This window comes from Gastrolobium bilobum, unplaced genomic scaffold (genome assembly GCF_033153095.1).
Source record: "Gastrolobium bilobum isolate Gb01-03AN ecotype WA unplaced genomic scaffold, APGP_CSIRO_Gbil_v1 utg7104, whole genome shotgun sequence".
Classification (NCBI taxonomy): Eukaryota; Viridiplantae; Streptophyta; class Magnoliopsida; order Fabales; family Fabaceae; genus Gastrolobium; species Gastrolobium bilobum.
Window position 1 is genome coordinate 424,136 of NW_026898416.1, and position 16,672 is coordinate 440,807.

General features: G+C 35.7%; 3 protein-coding genes and 1 long non-coding RNA gene across 4 annotated transcripts; 2 read left to right on the forward strand and 2 right to left on the reverse strand.

The window, feature by feature from the left end:
* The first annotated feature begins 148 nt into the window (after positions 1-148).
* On the forward strand, positions 149-4,460 carry LOC133316093 (probable copper-transporting ATPase HMA5). Its single transcript, XM_061517790.1, has 6 exons — positions 149-448; positions 614-2,011; positions 2,101-2,355; positions 2,817-2,939; positions 3,272-3,748; positions 3,883-4,460. Exons 1-6 carry the CDS (start codon positions 149-151, stop codon positions 4,297-4,299), a joined length of 2,970 nt encoding a protein of 989 aa, XP_061373774.1. The 3' UTR covers positions 4,300-4,460.
* Positions 4,461-4,592: 132 nt separating this feature from the next.
* LOC133316070 (glutathione S-transferase T1-like) lies at positions 4,593-8,078 on the reverse strand. The gene is made up of 7 exons (XM_061517769.1): positions 7,820-8,078; positions 7,640-7,713; positions 7,310-7,370; positions 6,332-6,385; positions 5,844-5,923; positions 5,276-5,481; positions 4,593-5,133 (listed from the first exon to the last, which is right to left on the reverse strand). The coding sequence occupies exons 1-7, from the start codon at positions 7,888-7,890 to the stop codon at positions 4,921-4,923; spliced, it is 759 nt and encodes a 252-aa protein (XP_061373753.1). The 5' UTR covers positions 7,891-8,078; the 3' UTR covers positions 4,593-4,920.
* Positions 8,079-8,342: 264 nt separating this feature from the next.
* Positions 8,343-11,123, reverse strand: LOC133316065 (glutathione S-transferase T1-like). The gene is made up of 7 exons (XM_061517763.1): positions 10,952-11,123; positions 10,750-10,823; positions 10,591-10,651; positions 10,371-10,424; positions 9,900-9,979; positions 9,111-9,316; positions 8,343-8,804 (listed from the first exon to the last, which is right to left on the reverse strand). The coding sequence occupies exons 1-7, from the start codon at positions 11,014-11,016 to the stop codon at positions 8,613-8,615; spliced, it is 732 nt and encodes a 243-aa protein (XP_061373747.1). The 5' UTR covers positions 11,017-11,123; the 3' UTR covers positions 8,343-8,612.
* Positions 11,124-13,670: 2,547 nt separating this feature from the next.
* On the forward strand, positions 13,671-15,866 carry LOC133316092 (uncharacterized). Its single transcript, XR_009752167.1, has 3 exons — positions 13,671-14,031; positions 15,083-15,312; positions 15,381-15,866. It is a non-coding gene; the product is annotated as an uncharacterized LOC133316092 (long non-coding RNA).
* The last annotated feature ends 806 nt before the right edge of the window (positions 15,867-16,672 follow it).

Sequence of the window (16,672 nt, forward strand, 5' to 3'; positions counted from 1 at the left end):
TTGTGTTATGTTAAAGGATAAAACGAAAACGCTTATATTAAAACTAAAATGAACATTTAATGAAGAATCAAAGTATATATAAAGAACGGAGGTAGAGTGCCTTAAGTGAGTTGTGAGTTGTGCTTGTTGCTTGGAGTGGGTGCCATCAATGGCGACCAAGTTTTTAGCTTTAGCTTGCTTACGCAATGAAGGTTCAGGGTCAGGGCCGCGACCTCACTACCCATCGATGCCCAGATACCCAAAGGGCATGAAGGTTGAAGAAGGAGCCACCATGGACATGGAGGGTTCAGAGCCCAATAAGGCCCTTTTCTCTGTCATGGGAATGACTTGTTCGGCATGCGCTGCCTCCGTTGAGAAAGCCCTCAAACGCCTTCCTGGCATTCGTGAAGCCCTCGTTGATGTTCTCAACAACCGTGCCCTCGTTCTCTTCTACCCATCTTTCGTTAACGTAAGTATCCATATATATAACAATTATTACTACATACATATGCTATCTCTATATGTGTTAGTTATCATTACATGCATTTGTTTCACTTTTTGTTTCATTTGTACGTACACTACTTATGTTGTTGTAATTGTATCTGGCTTTCTCTGTTGTTGATTATATTCTTAGGAGGAGACCATTCGCGAAGCCATTGAAGATGCTGGGTTTGAAGCCACGTTACTAAGAGGTGAGACAAATGATCCAACTTTTCAGGTATGTCGCATACGAATCCAAGGAATGACTTGCACCTCGTGTTCCTCCACTGTTGAATCTGCTCTGCAAGCAATTCAAGGTGTGTTGAAAGCACAAGTGGCTTTGGCAACTGAGGAAGCTGAGGTTCACTACAGTCCAAATGTTGTTGGCTACAATCAAATCTTGGAAGCTGTTGAAGACACTGGTTTTGAAGCCACACTTATCAGCACAGGTGAAGACATGAGCAAGATAGACCTTCAGGTTGAAGGTGCAAGGACTGGTCGTTCCATGAGAATGATTGAAGATTCTCTTCAGGCACTTCCAGGGGTTCAAGGTGTTGAAGTCCATCCTGAGTTGAACAAAATATCCCTTTCCTATAAACCAAATTTGACAGGACCCAGGAATTTCATTAATGTCATTGAGGAAACTGGGTCGTCTAGGCGTTTCAGGGCAAAAATATTTCCTGAAGAAGGAGGAGGAAGAAACACACATAGGAGGGAGGAAATTAAGCAATACTATAGATCCTTCTTATGGAGTTTGGTGTTTACTGTTCCTGTGTTTCTAACCTCTATGGTGCTTATGTATATACCCGGAATTAAGCATGGACTGGATGCCAAAGTTGTTAATATGCTTACAGCGGGGATGATTGCAAGATGGGTGCTTGCCACACCAGTGCAGTTCATTATTGGCAAGAGATTTTACTCTGGTGCCTACAAAGCATTACGCCTTGGCTCTCCTAACATGGATGTTTTGATTGCCTTGGGAACAAATGCTGCATATTTCTATTCAGTATATTCTGTCCTGAGAGCTGCTACCTCTCAGGATTTCAAGGGTAATGATTTCTTTGAGACTAGTGCTATGCTTATTTCGTTTATTCTATTGGGAAAGTATCTTGAAGTTTTAGCCAAGGGGAAGACATCCGATGCAATTGCCAAGCTCATGAACTTGACCCCTGACACAGCTATCCTGTTGACCCTGGACAATGAAGGAAACGTTATTAATGAACAAGAAATTGACAGCAGATTGATTCAAAAGAATGATGTGATTAAAATTATTCCTGGGGCAAAAGTAGCTTCAGATGGATTTGTTATATGGGGTCAAAGCCATGTGAATGAGAGCATGATAACAGGTGAGGCACGTCCTGTGGCAAAGAGGAAAGGTGACACTGTTATTGGAGGAACTGTGAATGAGAACGGGGTGTTACATATTAAGGCAACCTGGGTTGGATCAGAGAGTGCTCTTTCCCTGATTGTTAGACTTGTTGAGTCAGCACAGATGGCCAAGGCTCCCGTGCAGAAGTTTGCTGACCGCATTTCCAAATACTTTGTGCCTCTGGTAGTTAGTTATACATGATATGAATTAGATAATTTTGTTTTCTTTTTCAGTCAAATCCTTATGTTTATGTAACACTCACTTGATTGCAGGTTATTTTAATCTCATTTTCAACTTGGCTTGCCTGGTTTTTAGCTGGAAGATTTCATGCTTACCCAAAGTCTTGGATACCATCTTCCATGGACAGCTTTCAGCTTGCTTTGCAGTTTGGGATTTCTGTCATGGTCATAGCCTGTCCATGTGCTTTAGGTTTAGCAACACCAACTGCTGTTATGGTTGGCACTGGAGTAGGTGCATCTCAGGGGGTACTGATCAAAGGAGGACAAGCATTAGAAAATGCACATAAGGTCAGCATTTTGACATTGGACTATATATAGTTCCTTAAAATTCTGGATCTACTTTGTTAATGTTGGTGAAAGTGACATGGACTAGCTCCCTACAGTCTTACACCCCAAGATCTCTCCTTTAAAGCTTTCGTCGTATTCAGTGGCATTATTGTTAACTTCTTCTTCTTCTTTTTGGATTGGCACAAACTTATTTTAGACATACTGACAAGGGGTGGGACCTTGTGCTTATGAAAGAAAAATTATATATATATATATATATATATATATATATAAATGGGAGTATTATATTCACAAATTTTTTGTTTATAAATTCTTACAAACTACACTATGTACTTTCGAAAGTATATTAGGTTACATTATGTATTTTCAAAAATACATATTGTAATTTGCAAAAATTTATAAAGATATATTTTTTTTATGTATAAATACAAATTTGAATCTGATTATGGTTTGTCTTGTAGGTGAACTGCATTGTTTTTGACAAGACAGGTACTCTCACTATTGGGAAGCCTGTGGTAGTTAATACAAAATTATTAACAAATATGGTACTCCGGGAATTCTATGAACTTGTGGCTGCAGTTGAGGTAGGCATTAATTTTATTATTATAATCATTATTTCCTAGAGAGCGAGCTCATGGGATAAGGCTTCATATATCTCACACTCCCATAAAAGGCTTGGCCTCAGTAGTCAATATCAGTTATAGAAGACAGGACTTGTTTTCAGGGACTTCTTTATAACTACGATATATCTTTCGGAGAAAACTTTGTAGCAAGGCTATTTATCATCTATCTGTTTTCGAGTTCTTTGATTCGTTACATTTACAAATAATTGATTACATAACATAAAGAGTTTCACACGCTTATTGCCCTATTCATGAACAATTGTCAGTAACTTCACGTTACTTGTTTATGTCAGGTGAATAGTGAGCATCCACTAGCTAAGGCCATCGTTGAGTATGCAAAAAAACTCAGAGATGAAGAGAACCCTACTTGGCCAGAAGCACGGGATTTTGTCTCCATTACTGGACATGGAGTGAAGGCCACTGTTCGTAACAAGGAAATAATTGTTGGTAACAAGAGTTTGATGGCCGACCACAATGTTGCACTTCCTGTTGATGCTGAAGATATTCTTTCAGAAGCCGAGGGTATGGCTCAAACTGGAATTTTAGTATCTATAAATGGGGAAGTAGTTGGGGTTTTAGCAGTATCTGATCCACTGAAACCGGGTGCTCAAGAAGTCATTTCCATTCTCAAGTCAATGAAAATAAGGAGCATCATGGTGACTGGGGACAACTGGGGTACTGCTAATTCTATAGCAAGGGAAGTTGGAATTGAAACTGTTATTGCTGAAGCCAAACCGGAGTACAAGGCAGAAAAAGTGAAAGACTTGCAGGTACTTATTACCATGAACTTCAATTTCATCCTAACTGAGCTTTAGTCTCACTTACTAAAAGTTTACTGCTTCAGAGGAATATACTAGCTGTTGTTAACATATTGAATTCCTCTTTTTTCTTTTTTCTTTTTCAGGCTTCTAGGTACAGGGTTGCTATGGTGGGGGATGGTATCAATGATTCACCAGCACTTGTGGCAGCAGATGTAGGAATGGCAATTGGTGCTGGTACAGACATTGCTATTGAGGCTGCTGATATTGTCCTGATGAAGAGTAACTTGGAGGATGTCATAACTGCAATTGACCTTTCCAGAAAAACATTTTCCCGTATCCGCTTGAATTACGTGTGGGCTTTGGGCTATAATCTGCTTGGCATTCCAATAGCTGCTGGAGCTCTTTTCCCTTCTACACGATTTAGGTTGCCACCATGGGTTGCTGGGGCTGCTATGGCTGCCTCTTCTGTCAGCGTTGTCTGCTGTTCTCTACTGTTGAAATATTACAGGAGACCCAAGAAGCTGGACAACCTTGAGATACGGGGCATAAGCATTGAATGATATGAAAATTAATGGTGCAGGAGAATTCAGGGTCTTGTTTTAGCTGTAATGTGTTACTAGTAGGTCTTGACTATTTCAGTTGTTTCTTCCTATCCTATCAATAAGTTTGGACATTTGTCTACTGTCAGACGACCATGAAGTTGTAAATATTGCTTCTACTAGCACACTTTTTTCCTATAACTAATAATATTGACAGAATATCCTGCATTTTTTTCCCAGCTTTACGTTTTGGGGTTGCAAGAGAGAATTTTATTTGTTACAAAATATACGTTAAACCCATACTAAAAATTTTAAATATGCATAATAGACCACCAAGTACAAAGTACTAACACAAATTACAAAATTTAGTTATTGAGCCATTTGGTTAAGAGTGAAGATAGAACAACATGTACAACAACATTTCTTATCTGATTTCTCAATCTTATTCACTGGCAAAATCTTCTTCTCATGACAGTGTGAATTACTCAGCATTTCAAATCTGGTGGTCTATACTCGTGCTTTTATAGGAAGACGTACAACTATTCAGGCTAACAAAGCACAGCCAAAACCCAAGGCTCAAAGCCTGTAGAGAAAAAAGGCTATGATTATGCCAGTCTTGCAACAAAGATGAAGGCATGGTTTTCACATCTTTGAATGGCCCCCCATCTTGTTGCTAGGCTCAGTCCCAGTTTCAGCCACCCTTGAACGCTGCTGTTGGAATTTCTTTTTAGCTCTATAAAGGATATTATGCATTTCTTCAAAGTGAGGATTTGTTGCAGTTCTTGTATCCTCAATCCAACGGAGAACTTTCTTGTATGGGGATAAAATACGATTGCGATCCTTCTCATCCAAAATCTAAGTTCATTCAAAGTTCAGACATTTTATAAATTTATGTAAAAAGCAATCATATTACCAACCAACATTCTGATTCAACTGGAGATTTCAAGTCAGATGCAGCATCAATAACATCAACAATTACTAAGGTACATTTAGTTACCTCAAGTTGCATGAGTTCACAAACCAGGCTGAGATCTGCTATAGACGGTTGAGAGCCACCAAGCAGGAAGCGTGCATCTCCATTTAGCCAAATATTTTCCAGTTTTGATAAAGAAGATAACAAAACTTTCTCTGCTTCAGCAGCTGCTTTATGATTCAATGGAAGGCCAAGTGCAGGCCCTAGTACAGTATTTACTACATAGCCCACTGCAAAAGAAGATGGGCCTCTGCCAGTTAATCAAAGTTTCGAAGAGTACGGTCATTCTATATTTGGCTTGCAGATATGGTATAATTTTATCAGATGTTGCTTTTCACGCTAAATGGTATGAAAATAGTTTCTCCCGTGACTCTCTCATCACAAGGAGCAATCTTACTGCTACTCCAAAGCTTGCTCTTGTCACTCAAGTATCCATATAACAAACTTAAATACTCATAGCAAGTATGCAGAAGATAATAGCCATATGATAGAATTTCCTTCTGTTAGAAGTCTGCAGCCGTATGCTACAATGAATAACTATCACACAAGTTTCTATAGAACAAACTCAACTGATAATAGCAAATCACATTACTTGCTCCATGTCGTAAATTAGAGTGATGCCAATCCATTACTGAGTTAATTTTGGATCTCCTGAAAAGATCAGTTGGATACCTGATACATCAAGAGGGAAAGCTGTTATAACTATACTAATAATTATAAATCTTGGATGCAAATTTTTACACATATATCCAAACTGCATGGCAACTAGGATTCAATTTATATTGTGGAAAATTTATCTCCAAGGCAGCACAGAATTGGATTTAGAATCAATATATTTCTGAGGTTATTTATTCTATTCTGATTCATCGTAATCTGTACTTTCAAATGAACATCCAAAAGTGAGGAAAAAGAGCTTTAGAAATGGACAAGAAACACTGTCACGGTTAATTCCATTCCTTTAATCATATTCAACTACTGCGTAATGAAACAATCCAGCTCTGATATCTAAAAGACCTTGAAGCATTTCTTTAAAACAATCAAGTAGTTCAGGATTCCAGGAGCAAAAGTGGTTCTACTAACCAGTGGTCGGCAATGCCAGGAAAAGCAGAAGCAAGATAGACAAGGATTGCATGGCTGTAAAAAAAAAACTAGATTAATTAAGAACATACAACAAAACCAAAAGTAAACATACTCCTGACAGGGTAGTTTAGAATTTACACATAACAGGATTTATAAAGTATAGGCAACAGAAAAGATGTAATTTGGAAACAAATACATCATAGAAACATAATACACCACTTACATAGGCATTGAAAAGAAAGATACATTCAATAATCAACCATATACTAATAAAATGAATTCCACAAAATAAACTTTATAGAAGTGAAATGAGTCCAGAAAAAGGGAGTTTGGGGGGCTTTTTCTTATAAAAAAACACATGTAATATTGCAGACTGGAAATTTGATCGCACAATCAGGTTCATTCACTTTCCTAAGCCATGATGCACATACCCCAGAAGATTGCACAAAGTTTAATTAAACCAATAAGTTATATTTTCTCAGCAAAGGGCATTCACATTGACCATTTCTGAGACCACTCTGCATCATCAAATCACTAGAATATGAGATTTATTTTTAAGATAAATGAAATTGATTTCATATGCAACTATTGAATCTTAGTACATCTGATAAACATCTGGAAAGAATCCACTTTCGATGGAGCCACAAAACTTCTAAATAGTGGATCAAGAACCCATATATGTAAATTGCCTCAAAATAAATATGAAAGTCTAGTCCACCAGCAATTACCAAGATTTAGATGCACATGACAAAAATAATATTATCAACACATAACTAGGACAAAGAGGTTGAAGATAAGTTACAGGATCCAACAAATCTTTGATAGTTTATTCATACCGCCATCCCCATAAAAGTCAACAACATTGGCATAGGAATTTTACTTTCTTATGCAGTGACAACTGACAAGTACAATGGAGCACTACATAATTATTACTATCATAAAGGTGGGTTAAAAGACACGGCCCTTATCAATAATTACCTCTCGGAGAGATTGAAGCTTCCATGAACAATAGCTGGAACTTTCTGCAGAGGGTTTACTTCTGAAATCAAATTACAAGGGGGTGAAAAATTTTAGGTCAACAATAGAATAGAACACCAATCACACTACTAATGCACCAGATCTCTGCAAACAATATATGCGCTCCATTTTTTGGACCATTCATACTTCATACTACTACTTCAATTGAACTTAAATGGATACCTATTATTAATTTGCTATACTGAGTTCCATGACAAAATATTATCATTATCATAATCTTATAACGGGGTGCATATGTTTGTTTTTCACTCTAGATAGATAGATAGATACCTCTGAATTCAGGAGACAGTTGCTGACGTTTGGAAATGTCTACTTTAATCTCCTCGAAGTCGATTCCGTTAAACCTTGGATTCCAAGTAGTAACACAAAACATGATGATTTAAATTCATCATAATATAATATAAACGGATCATGGATTCATTTGTGTATCTAATGTGAAGAATTAATTACCTGCAAAAGATAAGAACTGCTCGAGATGGCTGGGACATACGATCTACATAAACCTTTAGCTTCCTTGTCATCCTTTCAATCTCTGTTGAATTTTGAGATTGAGAAGCACACCACAACGCCGCTTTGACTTTAACCACTGAAACTCAACAGCTAGTGCGTGTTACTAGTTCGTGGGTCTTACCATAAATAAGTTATAATAATCAAAAATAAAATAAAAATTTATATGCTTGGATTAATAAATTTTGTCAGATAATATTCTAAAACCATTACAAAGATAAACGGTTCTTTTTTCTTTTCTTTTTTTCCTGATGTAGAAAAGTACCAAACAGCAAGTTAAAAATATTTTATATTCAATTTTAAGATTAAAAAAGAGCTAACAATAAACATCTTATCTTAAACGCAACTACTATCTCTTTTAATAATGATAAAACATAATTTCCATTTTAAGTGACGTTCCTATTTATTATAACATTTAGGAAGAATTGAAACACTTTAATTGAGATTATTCATCAATCATCAGCAATTATCCAGCTCCTCGAAAATAGTTTGCATGGAAAATTTAAAGGAAAGACACACCATCATGTATGGTGTCAAATCTGCACTACACATTACACAATTGAATCTTCAAATGGCAATCACAATTATTATCTGCCCCAGCTTAGCAGTCTTATTAAGGGGCCTAAATACAGTCATAAACTTCGTCTTCGAAGTTTCAAGCTTAAAAATTACAGCCAACAACAACTAATTAATCATATAAAGTTGTCACAAGTATGTTACTGGCATGGTTGTTCGGTCACATCTTTGAAGTTAGTCCGGTTTTAATCCTAGAATCCATCCCAGCATCTCTAAGCTTCATTTTCAACTTATAGAGGACATTATGAACTTCATCAAAATGAGGCCTCGTAGCATTTCTTGTACTCTCAATCCACTGCTGAACTTTCTTGTGGGGACCAAGAATACGATCACGATCCTTCTCATCTAAAAGCTGCATCCAAAAAAAAAATAAGTCACTACCACGTTTCGCCTTGAGGAGAGGATCAACATTCTGTCCTGCATGTCACATTTTTAGGTAAATAGCTTTTAAGTAGGCCAACATTAATTGTAAGAAATATTTCCTTCCCTTAGCCAAACCAAATTCGAATAGATAACAAGTCACGCTATGCTAACCAAAAAACTGTCTACAATTCATTTTATTTGAACTCACAAGCAAAAATCTTGATCAAAAAAGTAAAACCATTCCCCATGTCATGACACAATGAAATTTTTATGTTATAGGAACTCCCCCATTTACCTCTAATTGCATAATTTCGCAAACCAGACTGAGATCGGCTATGGATGGTTGCAGGCCACCAAGCAAGTACCGACCATTCCCCTTAAGCCATATGTTCTCTATTTTTGAAAGAGATGATATCAAAATGTTTTCAGCTTCAGCAGCTGCTTGTTGGTTTAGTGGTAGACCCAATATCGGAGCTAGTACAGTATTTAGAACAAATGTAGCTAGAACAAAAACAAGAAGACTAGGTCATCAAAAGTGAGGAAGCAGGAAAAAATTTGCATGCAGATTGCAGAAGAAAAACAGCATCTTCACCCGAGATCAAAGGAAATTACTCGGCAGAAATTAATGCAAAGCATGACATTAAAATGCACATGCACAAGAAGAATGTAAATCATTCTCAAAATATATGGCAATACCAGAATTATACAAACTAAAGCAAATAACTTTGCCACTGACAGGAAGTCACAAAGAAAGGCTGAACTAGTTATATACTGTCATCTACAACTAATTAAATTGTCCAGAGTAAATAGTGCTTGAACATATTTTCTGAAGCTTAACCATTATTTTATAGCAACTTGTAGTCGTCATTTACTTGATTGAACTTCAGTATTTGCAAATGGAACTACAAATTCCATCAAAACCCCAGAAAATAGAGCTATCCAATCCAGTAGACAAGCTAAACATGACATTAATCCCTGATTTCTTACATTGAGATTACTGGAAGGAGGCCAATATAAATGTGAGTTTATGAATTTGATTACTGAAACCAAATAAACAAAAGGGTTCCATTGAGCTAAGATGCACCTGCCCCACGACGTAAATTCATGTGATGCCAATCTAAGACAGAGTGAATTTTAGCTCTTCTGGAAATATCAGCTGGGTACCTGACGGAATGAATGGTACAAAAAATGTTAAAGAACAGACAACAGAAGTGTATGTCTGCACAAAATAAGGGATCAATATGTCTATCATGTATGTAATGACTAGCATACACAAAGGCAAATCTTACAGTAGGATCACTTGTTTAAGTTTCATCGGTTTAGTTACGACTAAACAAAGGTGAGTCTTACTGCATGATACACATATAAACTATGTGACTAACATTAGTAGCCAAAGAACACCACTTCCTGAGGTTGCTATGTTAAGATACAACACAACATATAGCTAATGAAACTCGTGCACAACCCAATACCCTCCCTAACCTCTGTTCATGAACATATCTTGAATTCATAAATAAGATTGCAATTAAATTTTGTAAAGAAGCACAATACTAACCAATGGTCTGCAACTCCAGGAAAGGCAGAAACAAGATAGATAAGAATTGCATGGCTGCAGCAGAGAAGAAAAGAACACAAACATAAATTAATATGAGAGAAGAAAATTCCATATCATGAAATTAGTTAATAATTAATAGTAGCCAGCAATAACCCAATCAAAAAAGCAAAACATAAAGACAATCATAATGAAGATTCACAGTATACATCAATTGAAGTACCTCTCAAATAGTTTGAACCTTCCATCAACAATAGCGGGGAGTTTCTTGAAAGGATTAATCGCTGAAGGGAAAATCCAAGAAGAGCAATAAAGCGGAAGATGAGTGTGGTGTTTGACAAGTTATGTTCAAAGCAATCATACTAATTACTTAATAAATAACCTTGAAATTCGGGAGATGATTGCTGTCGTTTGGATATTTCCACTTTGATCTCCTCAAAATCTATTCCATTTACTCTATCGATTTTGCATTTCAATTTCGATTATAGCACATATACACAAACCATATTCAAATTAACCAGAGAAAATAAATAGATAGATAAAATAAGTATAAAAGTTTAATAAGTAAAAAGAAAGTGAAATACTTGCAAAAGATAAGAACCGCACGGGATGGCTGGGACATCCGGTCCGCATACACTTTGAGCTTCATCTTTTGTTTCTGTCTTCGCTAAAACACCGTTACGTTACACCACAGCCACTCTCTCTCTCTCTCTCTCTCTATAAATTCCGGTCTCTTTTCTTTCCACACGAATTGGGCCTTTTTGAGCTGTTGGGCAATCACATTTCAACTCTTGGGTTCACAAAGGTGTTTTCTTTTTCTTCCTTTCTTTTATTTTTTTATTTTTTTCAGTACCAGTTTTCTTTTATTTTTTGTTGGGGAAATTATATTTATAAATTTTTTATTTATAAACACATATAATTAAGTTTGTAAGAGTTTATAAATAAAAAATTTATAAATATAACTTTTCTCTATCTTGTTTGGGTTTAAACTCTAAATTCACAACCTAAATAATAATAATAATAAAAGTATTTGAGATATGGAGCTATAGTTACGTTATTAATAATTATATTTTTGTTCTACTTCTTTACTCACAGAGAATAATTTAAGTGGTAAGTTTGAGTTTGTAAGATTTTTTGTGATGTGGTTTACCTTGTCAAGATAATCTCATAGAAGGACAACTCTATTTCTCAGACCAAAAATCAAACTAGATAAGAAAGATTCAGAACTTTGAGCGTAATTCCTTGAAATAAATTTAGCTTAGTCAATTTATATCAATCTATTCCATAGCCCATAGGTTCTATCATTTTGTTTTACAGGAAAAAATTTCATTGCAATGATTCTTTAATTAATAATATTAATGATGCAACTGAATTCAGTGAATTGTGTTACAATAATTCTGTTGAAGTTATTTTATAATTTGACTGCTAAGAGTTTAAATTTGAAAATGTTAAATTAATTGTCAGTATCAATTCGTATGGTCGGATAGTTAATTTACACATTAGCTACTAGATCAAAATGTTTGTTGTCTCCAAGTGTTAAGCAAAAAATTAATTTAAAGTAAAAGTATAAAAGGGAAAAAAAATAATATTTGGACAAATATAATTACTGTATATATAGTTTCTCATAAATTCAAATGAGTTGTAAATACTTTGTGTGTCTTTTTTTGCATAATTGTTTACCAAACGGTTGTAAACAGCTTATGGCAAATACTGACGATTGAAAGAATATGATGCAAAGCACAGCAAAAAAATATGCATAAAAATGGGACGCAGAGATATATTGCATATATATGAAGACTATTTTCATTTTCAAATGCAGTTCGGTCTCTGGTCGACAATGAGTAAGCTACTTAATTATTAAAACCACATGCCAATGACCGTTAGTGCACAGGGATTCTGATTCTTTCTCGTTTCCGAAATGAGTCATGAAGATCCTTTTATAGTAACCTTTATATTCTAGCCATTTACCTATTGTGGTAAAGTTCATATAATTTCCCTTTAGACCAATGCAACCAAAATAATGGTTTGGTTTTGCAACAACTGGTTCTATTCATACTTTGGCTGAGATGACTTTTTACAAGCCTTGCTTTTTGAACATTGCATGAAATGAAATGCCATTGCCTCACTCACACACCATCATCACTACCCACTCCATGTTTAGGTGACGTGACCCCACATTCTGATTCATACACTCAAATGCTTTCATCCTCGCACCTCTGCATGGCACATGGGCTCCGCTTATTACCAACACAAAATGACACAGCTACCCTTGCTCCCTCCAATTCATGCGAAGCACAATGTGGTAGTTTCGGACTTTACATAGGCTTCTGATAATATATAAAGTAAGTATGGTCAAATAATGAGAAAGAAAATTAAAGAAAAGGGAAATGAAGAGTGAGGAACCGGCACATGAGAAGCCTTGACCTGAGAAGTTTTAGGTCCATATCTATCATTCTCAACCGTCAGGTTGACCCACTTGAGTGCTTAGGACTCGGATAATTTGATATTCTGACATAGAGATTACAGATCTGATCAGTTCAAGTTATAATTTAATTTTTAGGGCTGCATGTGGTGGGGATAGATTTCATTTTCAACCACATGTGATATGTATGTTTGATAATGAATATTTTCCTAAGAGATTTTTCTCGGGCTACATACTATGAAATCTAAGATATTTCTTCTCCACATCAGTTCTGTTATTAACTTACAACAGTACACATTCAATATGTAAGGCCAAAACTCAGAGGTATTGGAAACTTAACTTCTTGTAATGGAAACTAAAAAAAAAAAGCTGATTTACGACGAAATTCTGTAAAATTTTGTCGCAAATTTTATTTGGGACAGAATTTGCAATGGACATTTCCCGACGTAAATCAGCTTTTTTTAGTAGTAAATTTTTTATGTTGTATTTAACTTAGGTATTTAGAGAAATTAATTCATCCTCTTAACCTGGGAGAACCAAAATATTATACAGATTGACACAATTTAATTTAATTTTATTTATTTTTGATAGTGCAATAAAATATGAAGTTAATTACAGATATAAAGCTTGTACATATTTAAGTTGAAAACTTTATCAGGATGGAGTAGATCGTCGAAAAGTATCATAGATCTACAGCAATTACTACAAAAAGAAAAACCGGAGGTTGGGAACGTTTTTTAACCACATTTAAATTTAATGTCGCAAAACCTTTGAAATTTCCATTTTACTACACAGTAAATGTGGCAATGTAACTCACCGATAAAGTTCCTTTCTTAAGGCAATCATGTTTTTTCTCTCTCTGGAATTGAAATTAGATCTCACCTTCTCTCTCTACAACAAAACAAAAATTCCCCGTTCATTTTCCTATTTTTATTTCTATTCCTATTCCATTTTACTAAATTCACAATTTAGAAGAATAACTCGTGACAATGCCTACTCTCCACAAATTCAAGTTCTTAGCCACCCAATGCGCCGTCGCTGATAGCCCCACTCGCAGCCCTACCACCAGCCTTTCATCCACGTCTCCACCGCCGCAGGACCCTCCACATGTTCCTCGCTTGCCTCCTCGACCGCGGCCATTTCCATCCCCCTTCCCAAGATCCGCTCGAAATCAAGCTCAAGGATCTTTAAATCTCAAGAGTTACAGAGAGAGAAAGTGAGAGATCTGAATCGAAACAAAAGGTAACGAAGCCCGAAACCTACTCTGTGTGCTTCGCGAGCGTTGAAGCTCGTTTTCTTCTTTTTTTCTCTGTCGATTCCTGTCCGGTTCTTCTATTTTCTTGGGTCTAGAGAGGAGAAAGGACTATTAGTTCTAGGCTGTTCTTTTCTCTCTGTGTTTTATTGGTTTCCCGTTCTGTTAAACCCTAGGTTCGGTTTCTAGGGTTTGGAGTTTGGTGAAGGTTGAAGATTGAGGGGAAAATAATTAGGGTTTTGAATGTATGGCTTCAGGGCCTATAGTTGGAGATTATGGAGTTAGAAAGAAACAGAGATACGTAACCATTTCCACAGGTTAGTTTATTTTAATTATAATTCGTAAGATGCAAATTGCTTGTGTTAAATCCTTCGGCAACATGTTTGTGCTTATGACTTCATAATTCTTAAGATAAAATTTGCTTTATTTCTCTTTTCTTCTGGGATGGCTTATGTTCCCCATGGAAATGTGTGGGTATTTCTGCTTTGTCCTTCTTGAAACCTCGAGTAAGAGCTTTAACAACTTTTAAGAGAGGTAAATTAACTGCTCATTTACTTGTATGATTTTTGTTGGCTTCGTCGCACTTGTTGTTTAATAAGTAAGCTTCATCAGTGGTGCAGAGTTCTTTCAATTTAACTCAAATTTGACAATCTGTTCACTATTAATATTAATTATTCTATTTCTCTGCTTAAAAATAAGAATAATGATACTTCTTCATTAGTTTGGTTTCATTAATTTTACTACACAATTTAGAAAGAACAAGACACACATGGTTAAAATGATCAATAAGTTCAAAGAGAAAGGAAAAAAAGAAGAAGAAAAAAATGAACTTTGATGCCAAGCTTGTGTGCATGGTGAAAGAAGTGGAGAGGGAATATGATGAGTTCTCTGAGGGTTTGAAGAGCTTTAGCGTTGCCACCAATGGCTTCCTCAGCTCTCCCAAACTTGAACTATTTGTTTGATCAATATGATTAATTTGGCAATAATCAAATTTCCCCCAAACTTGAACTATTTATTTATCTTAGTTATTTGTTGCTGCAGTTTATTCACAAACTTAAGAATTGAAGGCGATGGGGGGTATATGTTCTAGGAAGAGAGATCAACAAGTAATGGAAGATGATTTACGGAGAGGAGGAGTATCGAGAAGGTATTGAAGAAGTGGGAGCACAAAATGGTTAGCAGCCAGAAGTTTAAGTTCTAAGGCAAATCATTGCCCTGGTGGGGGTACCTGTCCCTCTCTCGTGGACTTATGCATAAATAAGATACGTGAGGTACATTTTTTTAATTTTTTTTGGTTATTTTTTTTGGTTTTCATTCAGTAACTGATCCACATGAACAGGATTTTCATAAATACAATTCCTTTTCAAATCTTCCATGAGACATAAGCCAGCAAATCTTCAATGAATTGGTGGATTCTCATTGCCTCAGGGAAGCATCTCTTGATGCTTTTCGAGATTGTGCTCTTCAGGTACTATACGAGCTGGCTTGGTTGAATTGAAAGTTTGTTGACTAAAATAAAGACTTTTATTTTGGTGGAATAGAATCTTTGACAACTGAAGCAATTGAGATGGTCATGCTGATGAAAGGGATTGAATCTTATTCAAACAATTGTTCTTCGAAGATTTTGAAGAGCCTTTTTTGTTAGCTATATATTAGTATGGTGCTGGATATTTTTGTTCAAATATTAGTTGCTTGTCATCACTATTTATTAGTTGGTTAACAACCTTTACATTTTTAATTTTAAGAAAATTACATTACTTTTGTTGGTCAATCAGATTAATGGTTTAAATTTCTTCAGTCATTAAGTGACAGGGTCATGGAGATGGCGTCTAATCTTGGTATTATCTGTTATGACATTTCAGGAGTAGAAGGTCCCTGATGTATGGGCTTGAGAAATATAATACACTGTAATACATGGAAGATAATACTCGAATAAATAAGAGGAATTATCACCATGATTCATGTATTTTGTTTCTCACTATAGTATATGATGATATATGTGGACCAAGTGGGAGAATGTTAGTAACTAGTGGTTAAAAATACTAGTGGTTAGTGGTGTGACCTTATGTGGTCCACAGATATTGTTCACTACTGATAATGGAGAACTATGGTCTACTGATGTTGTCCACTTCTTCATCACTCATTAGGAGTGGTTCACCTGCTTTTGGTTTTGGTCTGCAATCATCTATAATCATCAACCATTAATTTGGTTCTTATCTGCCATCAACTGATCCCATCTTCAGAGCACTCTTGAATAGACTCTATGATGGAGGAGTCTATAAAAAGGGTGCAACTTCAACTTCATGAGTCACTGAGCTCACTCTACTACATAGCTGTACACCATCTGGACTGTAGAGAAGAGTTTGGAAGACTCAATAGAAGAATTTCGTGCCAGTTGCAAAAACTATTCTAATAGTAGAGAAAAGAAATAGAGGGAGGTATTTATGATCTTAATTTTTCCGCACTTGATCTAATTGTTTCTATTGTGTATAAACATGATTAGATCATTATATTGAATCATGACTATTTTTTTATATAATACAAATAGATAAGGTCTCAGCCGAGAATATATGGCTAGTTAATAACTAAATTATAACGTAACTAATTTTCATGACAATAGAACTACAATAG